This window comes from Pongo abelii, chromosome 20 (genome assembly GCF_028885655.2).
Source record: "Pongo abelii isolate AG06213 chromosome 20, NHGRI_mPonAbe1-v2.0_pri, whole genome shotgun sequence".
Taxonomy (NCBI): Eukaryota; Metazoa; Chordata; class Mammalia; order Primates; family Hominidae; genus Pongo; species Pongo abelii.
In genome coordinates this window covers 57,149,270-57,165,955 of record NC_072005.2, presented here as the reverse complement: position 1 = coordinate 57,165,955, position 16,686 = coordinate 57,149,270, and the positions used below count along the sequence as shown (strand labels likewise).

Below are 16,686 nucleotides of genomic sequence, written 5' to 3'. Positions count from 1 at the left end.
ATTTTCCCTTATAGCACTTAAAACCACCTAACAAACTCTACATTTCATATGCTTATTTTTGTACTGACCTAACAGTACAAAACAAAAGCCTCTATGAGGACAGGAATTTTTCTCTGTTTTGTCACTGCTGTGTCTCCAAGAGCCTGAATAGTTTCTGGCACAGAGTAGATGCTCAATGGATGCTGTTTGAATGAATACAATGAACAAAGATGAATGTACAAAGAAGTTCATCTCAGCATTATTATAATTAAAACTATCCAAGTGTATTTCAATTTGAGGCAGATGACATGCATCATGATACAAGTATAGTATGGAATATTACACAACCATTATAAAGGAAGGAAAAGTAATCTAAATGTACTAAGAGGGAAAAGTTTTCCTCTTTTTAAAAAATAAATGTTATTATGTATATTTAAAGTGTACAATATGATTATATGCGATGTATATACATAGGACAATGATTACTATAGCTGAACAAATTAACATATCCATCATCTCACATAGTTACCCATTTTCCTCCCCTGCGGCAAGAGCAGCTATAATCTACTCACTTAGCAAAAATCCTCGGCTGGGCGCGGTGGCTCAGGCCTGTGATCGCAGTACTTTGGGAGGCCGAGGCCGGTGGATCACCTGAGGTCAGGAGTTGGAGGGCAGCCTGACCAACATGGTGAAACCCCATCTCTAGTTGGGCATGGTGGTGCACGCCTGTAATCCAGCTACTCAGGGTGCTGAGGCAGGAGAATCACTTGAACATGGGGGGCAGAGGTTGCAGTGAGCCGAGATTGTGCCATTGCACTCCAGCCTGGGTGACAGAGCCAGACTCCATCTAAAAAAAAAAAAAAAAGAAAGAAAGAAAGGTTCTTCTCTCCTCTATGTGTCCATGCAGTCTCATCATTTAGCTCCCACTTGTAAGTAGGAACATGCCATATCTGGTTTTCTGTTCCTGCTTTAGTTTGTAAGGGTAATGGCCTCCAGCTCCATTCACGTACCTACAAAGGGCATGATCTTGTTCTTTTTTATGGCTATGTAGTATTCCATGGTGTATATGTACCACATTTTCTTAATCCAGTCTATCACTGATGGACATTTAGGTTGATTCCACGTGTTTGCTATTGTCAATACTGCTACAATGAACATACGCATCCATGTGTTTTTAAACAGAATGATTTATATTCCTTTGGGTACACACACTGGGGCCTATGAGAGGGTGGAGAGTGGGAGGAAGGAGAGGATCAGAAAAAAATAACTAATGGGTACTAGGCTTAATACCTGGGTGATTAAATAATCTGTATAACAAACCCCCATGGCGCACATTTACCTACACAACAAACCTGCATATCCTGCACATATACCCCCGAACTGAAAAGTTAAAAAAAGAAAAATGTTTGCTTAATAAATTAATAAATGAAGCCCTAAAAGAGTTCTATTAGATAATGTTAAGTACAGACATTTTTGTTATAAATACATAATATACAGAGAAATCTATGTATAACATGATTAAAATGATCATAAGAACATAGATCCTAAATACGGCAAATATTAGTGGGGTGGGGTTAGGGAAAGCGTTGTTTTTAACTTACATCTCTCTATTAGAGTTGGGAATGGGTTCAGGCTTACAGGCACCACTGGGATCAGCTTGGACAAGTTCCCACAGGTGGGCCAGAATTAGGATGTAGGGTCTAGGCCACCCCTGAGAGGGGGTGAGGGCAAGAAAATGGCTCCAGAAGCCGGGCGCAGTGGCTCACGCCTGTAATCCCAGCACTTTGGGGGGCCGAGGTGGGCAGATCATGAGATCAGGAGATCGAGACCATCCTGGCCAACATAGTGAAACCCCGTCTCTACTAAAAATACAAAAATTAGCTGGGAGTGGTGGCGCATGCCTGTAATCCCAGGTACTCGGGAGGCTGAGGCAGGAGAATCGCTTGAACCCCGGAGGCGGAGCTTGCAGTGAGCCGAGATCGTGCCACAGCACTCCAGCCTGGCGATAGAGAGAGACTCCGTCCAAAAAAAGAGAAAGGAAGGAAGGGAGGGAGGGAGGGAGGGAGGGAGGGAGGGAAGAAAGAAAGAAAACGGCCCCAGAGAAGGACCCGAGCCAGAGCCTATTCTCTGAGCTCAGCGCGTCCTTGAATCCCGCTCCTGCCCCTCAGACCCAGCGCACCGGGTGCCTCCCCCGAGAGCAGCCAGGAGGGACTGTGGAACCAGAACGTGCGGGGGCGCAGGAGCTGGGCACCGCCCGTCCTTCGGAGGGAGGGTGGAGAGAGAGTGCAGTGGTGCCAATTGCTCTCGCTGCGTCAGGGGTTCCAGATAACCAGAACCGCAAATGCAGGCGGGGGTGTCCCAGAGTCGGCTCCGCCTGCACCCCAGGGCGCTGGGGCCGGGCATGGGGCGGGGAGTGGTATAAGAGGACGGCCCAGCAGAGGGCTGGAGATCTTGGAGCCCAGCTGTGTGCCAGCCCAAGTCCGAACTTGGATCACATCAGATCCTCTGGAGGTGAGAAGAGGCTTCATCAAGGGTGCACCTGTAGGGGAGGGGTGATGCTGGCTCCAAGCCTGACTCTGCTCCCGAGAGGTAGGGGCTGCAGCCTGGACTCCCGGTCCTGAGCAGTGAGGGCCTGGAAGTCTGCAATTTGGGGCCTTTTAGGGAAAAAGGAACTAGAGAGTCAGAAGTTTGGGTTCCACAGGGAGGGGCAAGATCGGAGCCTAGATTCCTGGGTCTCTAGGGGTCTGAAGAACAGGAATTTTGGGTCTGAGGGAGGAGGGGCTGGGGGCCTGGACTCCGAGGTCTGAGGGAGGAGGGGCTGGGGCTCTGGACTCCTGGGTCTGAGGGAGGAGGGACTGGGACCTGGACTCCTAGGTCTGAGGGAGGAGGGCGATGAGGGTCTGGACTCCTGGGTCTGAGGGAGGAAGGTGCTAGGGTCCGGACTCCTGGGTATGAGGAAGGAGGAGGTTAGGGGTCTGGACTTCTGAGTGTGAGGAAGGAGAGGCCAGAGAAAGGGATTTCTGGGTCTGAGGGAGGAGGGGCTGAGGCCTGGACCTCTGGGTCTGAGGGAGGAGGGGCTGGGCCTGAATGCTTTCTCCTTCTCAGCTCCAGCAGGAGAGGCCCTTCCTCACCTGGCAGCCCCTGAGCGGCTCAGCAGGGCACCATGGCAAGATCCCTTCTCCTGCCCCTGCAGATCCTACTGCTATCCTTAGCCCTGGAAACTGCTGGAGAAGAAGGTGAAAGCTGGACTGGGAGGCCTGACCTCACCTCGGGGCCCCCACTGACCCTCTCCAAGGAGTCCTTGAGTCAGAACCCCTCCCTCCTCAAACAGATTCCATCCTGGCAGGACCAGACTGTCAGCTGAAGCCCCCACTCTTCCTGCTTCTGCTGACTTGGGGGGTCTCTGTCCCCTCCAGGCCCTGCCTCCTGTGCTCAGTGTCTGTCTGTGGTTCCTCCGATGAGATGTGCCTCCTGGGTTTCTGAGTGGGCTCCCTCTGTCTGTCTCTGTCCCTATCTCTTGCTTTCTCTGTATTTCTCCACGCATTTTCATCTGTCTGTCTCCATCTCTGACTCCGGGAATCCCTGAGGCGCAGCGTCAGCCTTCCCCTGATGCTAGCTACCCACATGCTCCTCCATGTCTCCATCCAGGCCAGGGTGACAAGATTATTGATGGTGCCCCATGTACAAGAGGCTCCCACCCATGGCAGGTGGCCCTGCTCAGTGGCAATCAGCTCCACTGCGGAGGCGTCCTGGTCAATGAGCGCTGGGTGCTCACTGCCGCCCACTGCAAGATGAAGTAGGTGCCGCCCAAGGCTCTGCTGGAGGTGCGCCAGCGTCTCCAACTCGCTATGGGGGTGGAGGGGCAGTCTTTCTGTGCCTACGGCTCTATCCTCCTCTCTCTGGCTCTCTGTCCCCCTCTCTCTCTGGGTCTCCGTCCCCCTCTCTCTCTGGGTCTCTGTCCCCCTCTCTCCCTGGCTCTCTGTCCCCCTCTCTCTCTGGGTCTCTGTCCCCCTCTCTCTGGGTCTCTGTCCCCCTCTCTCTGGGTCTCTGTCCCCCTCTCTCTCTGGGTCTCTGTCCCCCTCTCTCTCTGGGTCTCTGTCCCCCTCTCTCTCTGGGTCTCTGTCCCCCCCTCTCTGGGTCTCTGTCCCCCTCTCCCTGGGGCTCTGTCCCCCTCCTCTCTCTGGGTCTCTGTCCCCCTCCTCTCTCTGGGTCTCTGTCCCCCTCTCTGGGTCTCTGTCCCCCTCTCTCTCTGGGTCTCTGTCCCCCTCTCTGGGTCTCTGTCCCCCTCTCTCTCTGGGTCTCTGTCCCCCCCTCTCTGGGTCTCTGTCCCCCTCTCCCTGGGTCTCTGTCCCCCTCCTCTCTCTGGGTCTCTGTCCCCCTCTCTCTCTGGGTCTCTGTCCCCCTCTCTCTGGGTCTCTGTCCCCCTCTCTCTCTGGGTCTCTGTCCCCCTCTCTCTGGGTCTCTGTCCCCCTCTCTCTCTGGGTCTCTGTCCCCCTCTCTCTCTGGGTCTCTTTCCTCCTCTCTCTCTGGGTCTCTGTTCCCCTCTCTCTGGCTCTCTGTCCCCCTCTCTCTCTGGGTCTCTGTCCCCCTCTCTCTCTGGCTCTCTGTCCCCCTCTCTCTCTGGGTCTCTGTCCCCCCCTCTCTGGGTCTCTGTCCCCCTCTCCCTGGGGCTCTGTCCCCCTCCTCTCTCTGGGTCTCTGTCCCCCTCTCTGGCTCTCTGTCCCCCTCTCTCTCTGGGTCTCTGTCCTCCTCTCTCTCTGGCTCTCTGTCCCCCTCTCTCTCTGGGTCTCTGTCCTCCTCTCTCTCTGGGTCTCTGTCCTCCTCTCTCTCTGGGTCTCTGTCCTCCTCTCTCTCTGGGTCTCTGTCCCCCTCTCTCTGGGTCTCTGTCCTCCTCTCTCTCTGGGTCTCTGTCCTCCTCTCTCTCTGGGTCTCTGTCCTCCTCTCTCTCTGGGTCTCTGTCCTCCTCTCTCTCTGGGTCTCTGTCCTCTCTCTCTGGGTCTCTGTCCCCCTCTCTCTCTGGGTCTCTGTCCCCCTCTCTCTCTGGGTCTCTGTCCTCTCTCTCTGGCTCTCTGTCCCCCTCTCTCTCTGGGTCTCTGTCCCCCCCTCTCTGGGTCTCTGTCCCCCTCTCTCTCTGGGTCTCTGTCCCCCTCTCTCTCTGGGTCTCTGTCCCCCCCTCTCTGGGTCTCTATCCCCCTCTCCCTGGGGCTCTGTCCCCCTCCTCTCTCTGGGTCTCTGTCCCCCTCCTCTCTCTGGGTCTCTGTCCCCCTCCTCTCTCTGGGTCTCTGTCCCCCTCTCTGGGTCTCTGTCCCCGTCTCTCTCTGGGTCTCTGTCCCCCTCTCTGGGTCTCTGTCCCCCTCTCTCTCTGGGTCTCTGTCCCCCCCTCTCTGGGTCTCTGTCCCCCTCTCCCTGGGTCTCTGTCCCCCTCCTCTCTCTGGGTCTCTGTCCCCCTCTCTCTCTGGGTCTCTGTCCCCCTCTCTCTGGGTCTCTGTCCCCCTCTCTCTCTGGGTCTCTGTCCCCCTCTCTCTGGGTCTCTGTCCCCCTCTCTCTCTGGGTCTCTGTCCCCCTCTCTCTCTGGGTCTCTTTCCTCCTCTCTCTCTGGGTCTCTGTCCTCCTCTCTCTCTGGGTCTCTGTCCTCCTCTCTCTCTGGGTCTCTGTTCCCCTCTCTCTGGCTCTCTGTCCCCCTCTCTCTCTGGGTCTCTGTCCCCCTCTCTCTCTGGCTGTCTGTCCCCCTCTCTCTCTGGGTCTCTGTCCCCCTCTCCCTGGGGCTCTGTCCCCCTCCTCTCTCTGGGTCTCTGTCCCCCTCTCTGGCTCTCTGTCCCCCTCTCTCTCTGGGTCTCTGTCCTCCTCTCTCTCTGGCTCTCTGTCCCCCTCTCTCTCTGGGTCTCTGTCCTCTCTCTCTGGGTCTCTGTTCCCCTCTCTCTCTGTGTCTCTGTCCCCCCTCCTCTCTCTGTGTCTCTGTCCCCCCTCCTCTCTCTGTGTCTCTGTCCCCCCTCCTCTCTCTGTGTCTCTGTCCCCCCTCCTCTCTCTAGGTCTCTGTCCCCCCCTCTCTGGGTCTCTGTCCCCACCCCGTCCCCCGGGTCTTTGCACACCCTCTCTGTCACAGTGTCTCTTCTGAATCTGTGAATGTCACTCTCTCCTCCCAGTGAGTACACCGTGCACCTGGGCAGTGATACGCTGGGCGACAGGAGAGCTCAGAGGATCAAGGCCTCGAAATCATTCCGCCACCCTGGCTACTCCACACAGACCCATGTTAATGACCTCATGCTCGTGAAGCTCAATAGCCAGGCCAGGCTGTCATCCATGGTGAAGAAAGTCAGGCTGCCCTCCCGCTGCGAACCCCCTGGAACCACCTGTACTGTCTCCGGCTGGGGCACTACCACGAGCCCAGATGGTAGGTGGCCTCAGTGACCCAGGAGTCCAGGCCCCAGCCCCTCTTCCCTCAGACCCAGGAGTCCAGACCCCAGCCCCTCCTCCCTCAGACCCAGGAGTCCAGGCCCCAGCCCCTCCTCCCTCAGACCCAGGAGTCCAGACCCCAGCGCCTCCTCCCTCAGACCCAGCAGTCCTGGGCCCCAGACCCTCCTCCCTCAGACCCAGCAGTCCTGGGCCCCAGACCCTCCTCCCTCAGAACCAGGAGCCTGGGCCCACAGCCCCTCTGGTCCTCAGGCCCAGGAGCCTGAACAACAGCCCTTCTGGTCCTCGCCCCCATCCTCTCTGACTAACAGCTCTCCCTGCTCCTGCCTGCAGTGACCTTTCCCTCTGACCTCATGTGCGTGGATGTCAAGCTCATCTCCCCCCAGGACTGCACGAAGGTTTATAAGGACTTACTGGAAAATTCCATGCTGTGCGCTGGCATCCCCGACTCCAAGAAAAACGCCTGCAATGTGAGACCCTCCCCCCCAATTCCTCCCCAGTCCTGGGTATCCTGTCTGCATGCCCCAGGGACAGAGCTTGACCCGAGTGACTGGGCACCAAGCCCGGCCTTGCCCTCCCCCCAGGCCTGGCCTCCTCAGCTTTTTTCACCTCATTATCTACCTAGGTCAGGGGTGGGAGTTTACTTAGGGGCCGATGTGACCCTGGGGATGGGACAGAGAGTTTAATAGGGGTGAGAAAGTGGGGGTGGGACCAGGGAAGGAGACTGAGGTGCTGGCCCCAGGCCCAAACCTTAAGAGGGCACTGAAAACCTCAGTGATTGAGATAAATCATAATGCAATATTTAAAAATAAAAATAAAAATAAAAATTCATGCAGAAGTCCACGATGGACAAAATGTCGCCATTTTAAATAAAGAGCAGGTGGATCTTACTGAATTTTCCCTTGCTGTAGGCACCAGCGTGGCTCAGCACAGAGCTCTACTGGCACTGTCTTCATTTAAAATGTGGATACCATGCCCGTCGTACAGCTTTTATGTATTACATTTGATTTCGTTAAGTACTGCATTGAAGTATTATGTATTGCAGTTACTGAGATTTTGTGCCTGAAGCTGATGACTCACTCACCTGGCCCTGGCCCTGGCCCTGGTCCCAGGGAAAACACTCTTTCCCTCCACCTCCTCTCTGTTCCCTCTTCCTGGCCTTTTGTCATCCCCTCTGTTTCTGAACAATCTTCCCACATTTCTCTTTGTGACATAATTTCATTTCATTCTTTTCTTCTTTGTTTTTTCTCTGTGTTGAGCTAGCTTGCTCTCTCTCCCTTGCTCTGTCTCCACACCCTCCTCTCTGCTCTGTCTTCTCCCTCTTTCTCTTGCTTCTCTCTCTCTCCTCCCCTCCCTCTCTCTCCTCTCCCTGCCCCCCTGCTCTCTCTTTTTTCCTCTCTCTCTGTCTCCTCTCTGGCCCTCTCCTCTTTCTCTCTCTCCCCTACTTCTCTGTCTCTCTTCATCTCTCTCCCTCTTCTCTCCTTGCCCCCTCCTTTCTACTCTGTCTCTGTCTCTTTCTCTTTCTTCTATCTCTCTCCTCTCCCCACCTTCTCCCCCATCTCTGTCTTTCTCTCTCTTTATTCTCCTCCTCTCTTCCAGTCTCTCTCTCCTTTCCCCACCCCCACCCCATCTCTCCCCCCACACCTTCCCCCTTCCCCCTTTCTCTTTGTCTCTCTCTTCTCCCTCTTTCTTCTCCACCCCCATCTCTTTGTCTCTCTCTTCTCTTCCCACACCCTCCCCCTCTCCCTCATCTCTTTGTCTCTCTCTCTTATCCCTCCTTCTTTTCCACCCTCATCTCTCTGTCTCTCTCTCTCCCCATACCCTTTCCCTCTTCCTCATCTCTTTGTCTCTCTCTCCTTTCCCTCTTTCTTCTCCACCTCCAACTCTCTTTGTCTCTCCACACCCATCCTCCTTGCTCACATCTGCACCTTCAGCTCTCAGGGGATGTGGGATGGTGAGTGTTAGGGATAGAGGAGATGGGAGAGAGATGACTGTCCTAGAGAATAGGGTGTTCCCCTTCTCCTCTGGTGAGGGCCAGTTTCATGAATGTGCAAGCTCTGCACTGACACAGAGCCCCACACTCAGAAGGGTCTCAAACTTAGTCTAACGCATTCCTGTTGTTGTCTTGAAATTCTTAATAATTTTTGAACAAAGAGCCCTGCATTTTCGTTTTGCACCAAGCCCTGCAAATTATGTAACTGGTCTTGACCCTGGTTTCCGAGATCATCATGTCCCCCTTTCCTGCGCCACAGGGCACGCATCCACCCCTTGGAGATGATGTTCCTTCTCCCACTAGCTTGGAGCAGGGTCCTTAACATTGGAAAATAAAGAGTGCTCTGATCCTGGAAGCCCCACCCCTACTCTGCAATTGGTCTCATTGGCCAAGGGTCAAACCAGTGTCTTCAAAGGACCTAGTGTGTCCCTAGCACTAGCTCTCCCACTGGTCCCCAGAGACAATGAGTCCCTTCGCATTGGCTGTGGTGGAAGTCCATAATCTGCAAGACAAAGACCGATAACTGAGGAATGTGTGAGAATGAGTTGGGCTTTGATCTGAAGCCAAAGTTAATCTCCAGCTCTATTCCCTCTAGGGTGACTCAGGGGGACCGTTGGTGTGCAGAGGTACCCTGCAAGGTCTGGTGTCCTGGGGAACTTTCCCTTGCGGCCAACCCAATGACCCAGGAGTCTACACTCAAGTCTGCAAGTTCACCAAGTGGATAAATGACACCATAAAAAAGCATCGCTAACACTGCACCGAGTTAATTAACTGTGTGCTTCAAACAGAAAACGCACAGGAGTAAGGACGCTGATGACCTATGAAGTCGTATTTGACTTTACCTATCCTCAAAGATATATTTAAACCTCATGCCCTGTTTATAAACCAATCAAATTGGTAAAGACCTAAAACCAAAACAAATAAAGAAACACAAAACCCTCAGTGCTGGAGAAGAGTCAGTGAGACCAGCACTCTCAGACACTGGAACTGGACGTTCGTACAATCTTTATGGAAGACAGTTGGTCAATGTACACCGAGACCCTTATTCACCACCTTTGACCCAGTAACTCTAATCTTAGGAAGAACCTAGTAAAAAAAAAAAGAAATCCAATATGTAGAACAAGACTCGAATTTACCATATTATTATTTATCACAGAAATAAAGTGAAAACATCAAACATGTTCCAAAAGTACTGGATGGCTTAAATAATAGTCTGGCTTGGCACAACAATTTTTTTTTTCTTTGAGACAGAGTCTCTGTTGCTCGGGCTGCAGTGCAGTGATGCAATCTTGGCTCACTGCAATCTCCACCTCCTGGGTTCAAGTGATTCTCGTGCTTCAGCCTCCCAAGTACCTGGGACTACAGGTGTGCACCACCACACCAGGCTAATTTTTTGTGCATTTTTACTACAGAGAGGGTTTCACCATGCTGGCCAGCGTGGTCTCGAACACCTGACCTCAGATGACCCACCCACCTCGGCCTCCCAAAGTGCGGGGATTACAGGCGTGAGCCACCGCGCCCAGCCCACAATGATATTATAAACCTATTAAAAATGATACTTAGACAGAATTGTCAGTATTATGCAAGAATGTTTAGGCTATATGATGTTAAATGACAAAAGGAAGAGACAAAAATATATATGTATGTGACCCTACCCATAAAAAATGAAATATTCACAGAATCAAATCTGAAAACACATGTCCCAGACTGCATACTGGGGTCGTCATGAGGTGTCTCCTTCCTTCTGTGTACTTTTCCTTGAATGTGCGCTTTTATAACATGAAAAATAAAGGTGGGGAAAAAAGTCTGAAGATGTAAGGTTGGAGAAAGGTGACCTCTCGGGAAGGGAGACTAGAAAGAAAAATGTGCCTGGTTTTGAGCCCTGGTCCTGCCCGCCCTGTTCCAGGGCATATTTCCATTTCCCAGATCTCAGTTTTTCCTGTCTGTAAAATGGGAGAGAGAGGAAAGGATGGAGAGAAGAAGAAGGAGGGGAGGAGGGAGGAGAGAACAGACCGACTTCATCAGCGTGGGAAGGGGTGTGAAAGTGTTTCTGAGCATCTCAGGAGTGACAAGTGAGGAGGGAGGCTGGCAGTTTTCAGAGGGATTGGGATGACCGTAGACAGGACACAGGGGTCCCACAGGGGTCTGCCAGAAGTGAGCAAACAGTGCCGGAGGAAGATGGTGGCACCTGCTCCCCAAGAAGGGAGGGAAAGGAACCTGGAAGGGGGTAGGATGAGGGAGGAGTCCTCTGTGACTCAGAGCCTGGCCACACCACCAGCCATCTAACATCAAAGATCCTCTGTGTGGTCACACCTCAGACGCTGCTGACCGAGGAGCCACTCCAGCCCAGGACACACCCTCCTACCTGTTCTTCCTGTTTTTCTCCCAGAATTCCCTCCCCACCTTCCTCCAGATCCTTCCCCTCCTTATCTCATCTCCCTCTGAGTCTCTCCTAACCCAGGCACCCCGGCCCTGTCATACTGCAGAAATTCTGCAGCCGCTAATTCTGATTCTCCCATATAGGAGGCTAACACAGAAAACACAGGAGTCCAGGTCCCTAGCCCCTCCTCCCTCAGACCCAGGAGTGTAGGCCCCCCCACCGAGCCCCTCCTCCCTCAGACCCCGGAGTCCAGACCCCCAGTCCCTTCTCCCTCAGACCCAGGAGTGCAGGACCCCCACAGCCCCTCCTCCCTCAGACCCAGGAGTCCAGACTCCCCCCAGCCCCTCCTCCCTCAGACCCAGGAATCCAGACCCCCCAGCCCCTCCTCCCTCAGACCCAGGAGTCCAGATCCCCAGCCCCTCCTCCCTCAGGCCCAGGAGTCCAGACCACCCCCAGCCCCTCCTCCCTCAGACCCAGGAGTCCAGACCCCCAGCCCCTCCTCCCTCAGACCCAGGAGTCCAGACTCCCCCCAGCCCCTCCTCCCTCAGACCCAGGAGTCCAGACCACCCGCAGCCCCTCCTTCCTCAGACCCAGGAGTCCAGATCCCCCGCCCCAACCCCTCCTCCCTCAGACCCAGGAGTCCAGACTCCCCCCAGCCCCTCCTCCCTCAGACCCAGGAGTCCAGACCTCCCCGCCCCCAACCCCTCCTCCCTCAGACCCAGGAGTCCTGGTCCCCAGCCCCTTCTGTTTCTGGGCCTGTCAAGTTTAAAGAATGACAAACATTTTCGACCAGTCATTCCCCTGAAGTTTTAGCAACATTTTCTCTCTCTTCTGCAAGCCACTCCAACATTCAATCTAGAATTTTAAAAAGTAACAAAACATTGAATTTGCACTAAGTCAGCCTGGAGTTCCCTGGCCCTGGCCCTCTGCTCTCCTATATGTAAGCTACAGGTAGATTGGTTTGCAATGACTGAGATGGTACTAATGTTGATTCTTTTTTAAGTAATTCATTTTTCTTTGGGTAAGCAGTATAGAGTGGTGGTTAATGGACTAGCTCTGGACCTTGGCTTCTTGGGTTCAAATCCCAGTTCTAGTCCCTACAAGCTATTTTCCTTTAAGCTCATTACTTCCCCCGTCCCTGTTCCTTCATCCTTGAAATGGGAGAAAAAGCACCTACTTTCTAAGGTTATTACAGAGATTCAATAAGTTAATATACAGAAAGTGCTCAAACATTGTGTGGCACAAGGTAAGCCTTCCTTCAATGGGCATTGGTTTTAGTTTAGTTTTGTATTTTTTCTTTTTTCTTTTTTTTGAGACAAAGTCTTGCTCTTGTCACCCAGGCTGGAGTGCAATGGCATGATCTCAGCTCACTGCAACCTCTGCCTCCCAGGTTCAAGTGATTCTCCTGCCTCAGCCTCCCGAGTAGCTGGTATTACAGGTGCCTGCCACTATGTCCGGCTAATTTTTATATTTTCAGTAGAGACCAAGTTTCACCATGTTGGCCAGGCTGGCCTCAAACTCCTGACCTCAGGCGATCCGCCCGCCTTGACCTCCCAAAGTGCTGGGATTACAGGTGTGAGCAACCCCACCCAGCCCAGGCATTGGTTTTTATTGTTTATGACTTCTGGCACTTTTTTCTGCTTACAGTCTCATGAAGTTTCCTTATAGATTTTTTTTTCTTTTTTTGACATAGGGTCTTGCTCTATCATCCAGGCTAGAGTGTGGTGGCGCGATCATAGCTCACTGCAGCCTCAATCTCCTGGGCTCAAACAATCCTTTTGCCTCAGCCTTTCGAGTAGCTGGGACCATGCCTGGCTGATTTTTTTTTTTTTTTTTTCAGTAGAGACGGGGTCTCACTATGTTGTCCAGGCTGGTCTCTAATTCCTGAGCTCAAGTAATCCTCCCACCTCAGCCCTCCAAAGTGCTGGGATTACAGGTGTGAACTGCTGCACCCAGACAGAAGAATTTATTTATTGAAGAGCTTTGCAGAGCAAGTAAATCTAGAGCAAAATATCCAGGAAATAAGCATTCAAATTATGCAGAGATGGCAAACCATGAGGGTCGCCAGAGAAGAGGCAGGGTTAGAAATTTCTTTCTCTTCAAAGTCCCTCCACTCCCCACAGCCTAACACCTCCCTCCTCTCCCCACCCAGCTCTCAACAATTCCTCCCAAGTTCACTCACCTCGTACTGTCATAAGATAGACCCAGTCAGGCCACCAAGGGATGGGCCACGTCCACTGCCATGTTGGAAGCTGAGTTCCCATTCAGGCACCACCATTTCCTGGATGTTTGATGTTGAGCAATGAACTTCGTGTTCTGAGCCTCAGTTTTCTTATCTGTAAAATGGGAGTGGGTGTGATAAAGTCATTTAGTCATTTGGTCAGTCTTGCCTAAGGCTTCTTCTGGGCCAGGTCCTGTGTGGTTGCTCGGGACACAGGGATGAGTCAGTTCCGTACCTGCCCTCAAGGAGCTCACGGTCCAGTGGAAGAGGCAACGAATGTCAATCCAGGTGGCCCCCATCCAGGGTGGGTTAAGGGAGACACCTGCTGTGGGAACCTATGTGAGAGAATGAGTAATCCAACTACAGCAGGTGGAGGCTGGGTGGTGTTCAGGGAAGGTTTCCTGGAGGAGGTAATGTCCAAGCAAAGACTTGAAGAACAGGTTATTGCCAGGAAAAGGTGGGGAAAACATGCTAAGAAGAGAGAAAAGGCCAGGCGCAGTGGCTCATGCCTGTAATCCCAGCACTTTGGGAGACCGAGGCGGGCAGATCACCTGAGGTCAGGAGTTCATGACCAGCCTGGCCAACATGGTGAAACCCCAGCTCTACTAAAAATATAGGCATGGTGGTGTGTGCCTGTAATCCCAGCTACTGGGGAGGCTGAGGCTGGAGAATTGCTTGAACCCAGGAGGCGAAGGTTGCAGTGAGTAGAGATCGTGCCACTTCACTCCAGCCTGGGCGACAGAGCGAGACTCCATCTCAAGAAGAAGACGGAATAGCATTCAGTGAAGGGCCAGAGGCCAGAGGGCATGGCATGGGTCGGGGAAGCTTGATGTGTTCTAGAAAGCTGGAGCCATACAGAGACGTAGGCATAGCTGTGTCATGCAGTGTGAGGGCCACTCACCACTCAGGACTCTTTTTAAAAAAATTTTGACAGGGTCTGGCTCTGTCACACTGGAGTGCAGTGGCGTGATCATGGCTTACTGCAACCCAGGCCTCCAGGCTCAAGCAACTATCCCACCTCAGCCTCCTGCATAGCTGGGACCACAGATGTGTGCCACCACACCTAGGTAATATTTTTCTTTCTTTCTTTTTTTTTTTTTTAGAGATAGGGTTTCGCTATATTGCCCAGGCTGGTCTTGAACTCCTAGGCTCAAGTGATCTTCCCACCTCTGCCTCCCAAAGTGCTTGGATTGCAGGCATGAGCCACCTTGTCCAGCCATGTCAGGCTGGGGTGCAGTGGTACAGTCACAGCTCACTGCAGGCTCGACCTCCCAGGCTCAGCAATTCTCCTGCCTCAGCCTCCTGAGTAGCTGGGACTACAAGTGTGCGCCACCACGTCTGGCTAATTTTTTTACTTTTTGCAGAGATGGTTTCTCACTATGTTGCCCAGGCTGGTCCATGAACTCCCTGACTCAAGCTATCTACCCACGTTGGCCTCTCAAAGTGCTGGGATTACAGACATAAGCCACCATGCCTGGCCTTAAATTTATTTTTTAATTGACAAGTAAAAATTGTGTATATTTCTGGTGTATAACATCATGTTTGATATATGTATGTATATATTGTGGAATGGCTAAACCAAGCTATTTAACATATGCATTATTTTACACCCTTATTTTTTGTGGTAAGGACACTTTTAAAAAATCTTCTGACTTAAAAAAAAATGTGTGGTGATTGGAAAACGTAAATATGCATGCATGCTTGGCATCACATTTCATTGGCCAGGATCTCTCTGGATGCTAAAGGTCCTCAAATGCCAGGCTGGGGGACTGGGACTTGGTCCCAAGGGAGATGGGGACCCAGGGCAGGTCTGTGATAGGAGGAGCAAGGTCAGCACAAGGCACAGGAAGATCTCTCTGGGGCAAGGGATACAGAGAACAGAGGGATCCTGGTCCAGGTGGGAGAGGTGCAGCTCTGAGTTTGGGTTGGGGATGCGGGGACAGAGAGGAAGAGACCCCCCAGAGAGAGGAGGCAGAGGGATAGGGCCTGGTGACTGGGCTGTGCAACATCAGACTTGCTGTCTGTGAGGATAGCACGTCCTGAGAAGAAGATGCTGAGGTCAGTGGGGACCAAATGTGAGAGGGAGCACCCAGAGAGTATACTGAATACCAAAGTAGTCTTCATCCCTGGAGTGATGGGGGATGGGCAATGCAAGATGACAATTAGGTTCAATGCAAGAGAAAGAAAAGGGTTGGCTGGGAACAGTGGCTCATGCCTGTGGTCCCAGCTCCTGGGAAGACTGAGGCAGGAGGGTCGCTTGAGCCCAGGAGGGTTGAGGCTGCCACGAGCAAGGATCGTGCCACTGCACTCCAGCCTGGGCAACAGAACAAGACCTTGTCTCAAAAGAAAAAAGAATTTTTTTTAAGTTACCTGCAGTGCCCAGCCCAAGCAGGTGCTGAGCCAGACTTCATTCCTATCATTGTCCTTATTACTCAGTGACTTCCCCCTCCTCATTTCTCTCCACTCTGCCACGCACACACCCTCACCCTCCAGCCCATACCAACCACTCCAGCCACTGCCTGCGGTTTCCCATGTGCATGCAGGCCAGGCATTTTCACAGCCTTTCCTCCTGACCTACGCCTGGCTCAGCTTTCTAGGCCCAAGTTCAAAGGCACCTCCCCAAGTCTTCCCGGATCTCCCTGCTACTGCCCGGCACCACCATCTCATCACAGCCCCACGTCGTTCCCAAGTACTCTCCGATTTCTGCTTAACTGCATGCCTTTCGCTGTGTGTCCGCATCTCATCAATAAGTCCTCAAGTCCTCCTGCATCCTGCTAGCTTCCTCATCGCTCAGGAATCATCCCCGCTACTTCCTGGGGAACCTGACTCCCTTCTGGGCACACACAGTGCTACCCCCGGGGAAATCTAAGAAGAGACCCAGGAGAAGATAAGCACAGAGAGTCAGAGAATCAAGGGGAAAGAAAGGGAGAGAGTCCGGGCACAGTGGCTCACACCTGTAATCCAGCACTTTGGGAGGCCAAGGTGGGTGGATCACCTGAGGTCAGGAGTTTAAGACCAGCCTGGCCAACATGGTAAAACCTCTTGCCTACTAAAAATACAAAAAATATTTAGCCAGGCGTGGTGGTGGGTGCCTCTAATCCCAGCTACTTGGGAGGCTGAGGTAGGAGAACTGCTTGAACTCAGGAGGCGGAGGTTGCAGTGAACTGAGATCACACCACTGCACTCCAGCCTGGGTGACAGAGCAAGACTCCGTCAAAAAAAAAAAAGAAAGAAAGAAAAGAAGGAAGGAAAGAAGGAAGGAAGGAAGCAAGGAAGGAAGCAAGGAAGGAAGGAAGGGAGAGAGGAAGGGAGAGAGAGAAAAAAAAGAGGGAGAGAGACAGGGACAAAATAAAGTGGAGAAAAAGGTAGAGAGACACAAATACAGAGACTGAGATGGGAGAGAGAGAGAGATGGAAGCCCCCTCCCCTCCATGGCCAGGGAGACAGATGGAGCACGAGACCTCAGGGATGGGCAGACTTGGAGGAGAAGGACCAGGAGGATGTGGAGCGCCGAAATCTCCAGTCAGGGCCGGGTGGTCAGTCAGAGACTGCAAAGGAGGACTGTCAGACAGGGACAAAAGGAAGCCATTGATGTAACTGCCCTCCCGCCTGCCCGCCGGAAGAGAGGTTGAGGCGTGGAGCTGCTGGGAGCATGGCACTGGGGTGCTGGGGGCGGACAAAGCCCGATTGTTCCTGGGCCCTT

General features: G+C 52.8%; 1 protein-coding gene across 2 annotated transcripts; it reads left to right on the top strand.

Annotated features, from left to right (window-relative positions):
- The first annotated feature begins 2,240 nt into the window (after nt 1-2,240).
- On the top strand, nt 2,241-10,190 carry KLK7 (kallikrein related peptidase 7). Of its 2 annotated transcripts, none has more exon segments than NM_001133362.1 (5): nt 2,241-2,490; nt 3,085-3,215; nt 6,123-6,370; nt 6,724-6,860; nt 8,979-10,187. In NM_001133362.1, coding segments are annotated over 3 exon segments (423 nt in total). In that variant the 5' UTR covers nt 2,241-2,490; nt 3,085-3,215; nt 6,123-6,240; the 3' UTR covers nt 9,135-10,187.
- Nucleotides 10,191-16,686: the final 6,496 nt, after the last annotated feature.

What these genes read in the sequence shown, in the direction of transcription:
- KLK7 (XM_054538441.2), top strand. Translation starts at nt 3,143, where the DNA reads ATGGCAAGATCCCTTCTCCTGCCCCTGCAGATCCTACTGCTATCCTTA. An exon ending in GCCGCCCACTGCAAGATGAA is followed by an intron (nt 3,776 to 6,122) that starts GTAGGTGCCGCC and finishes CTCTCCTCCCAG; the next exon opens with TGAGTACACCGTGCACCTGG. An exon ending in CCAAGAAAAACGCCTGCAAT is followed by an intron (nt 6,861 to 8,978) that starts GTGAGACCCTCC and finishes TATTCCCTCTAG; the next exon opens with GGTGACTCAGGGGGACCGTT.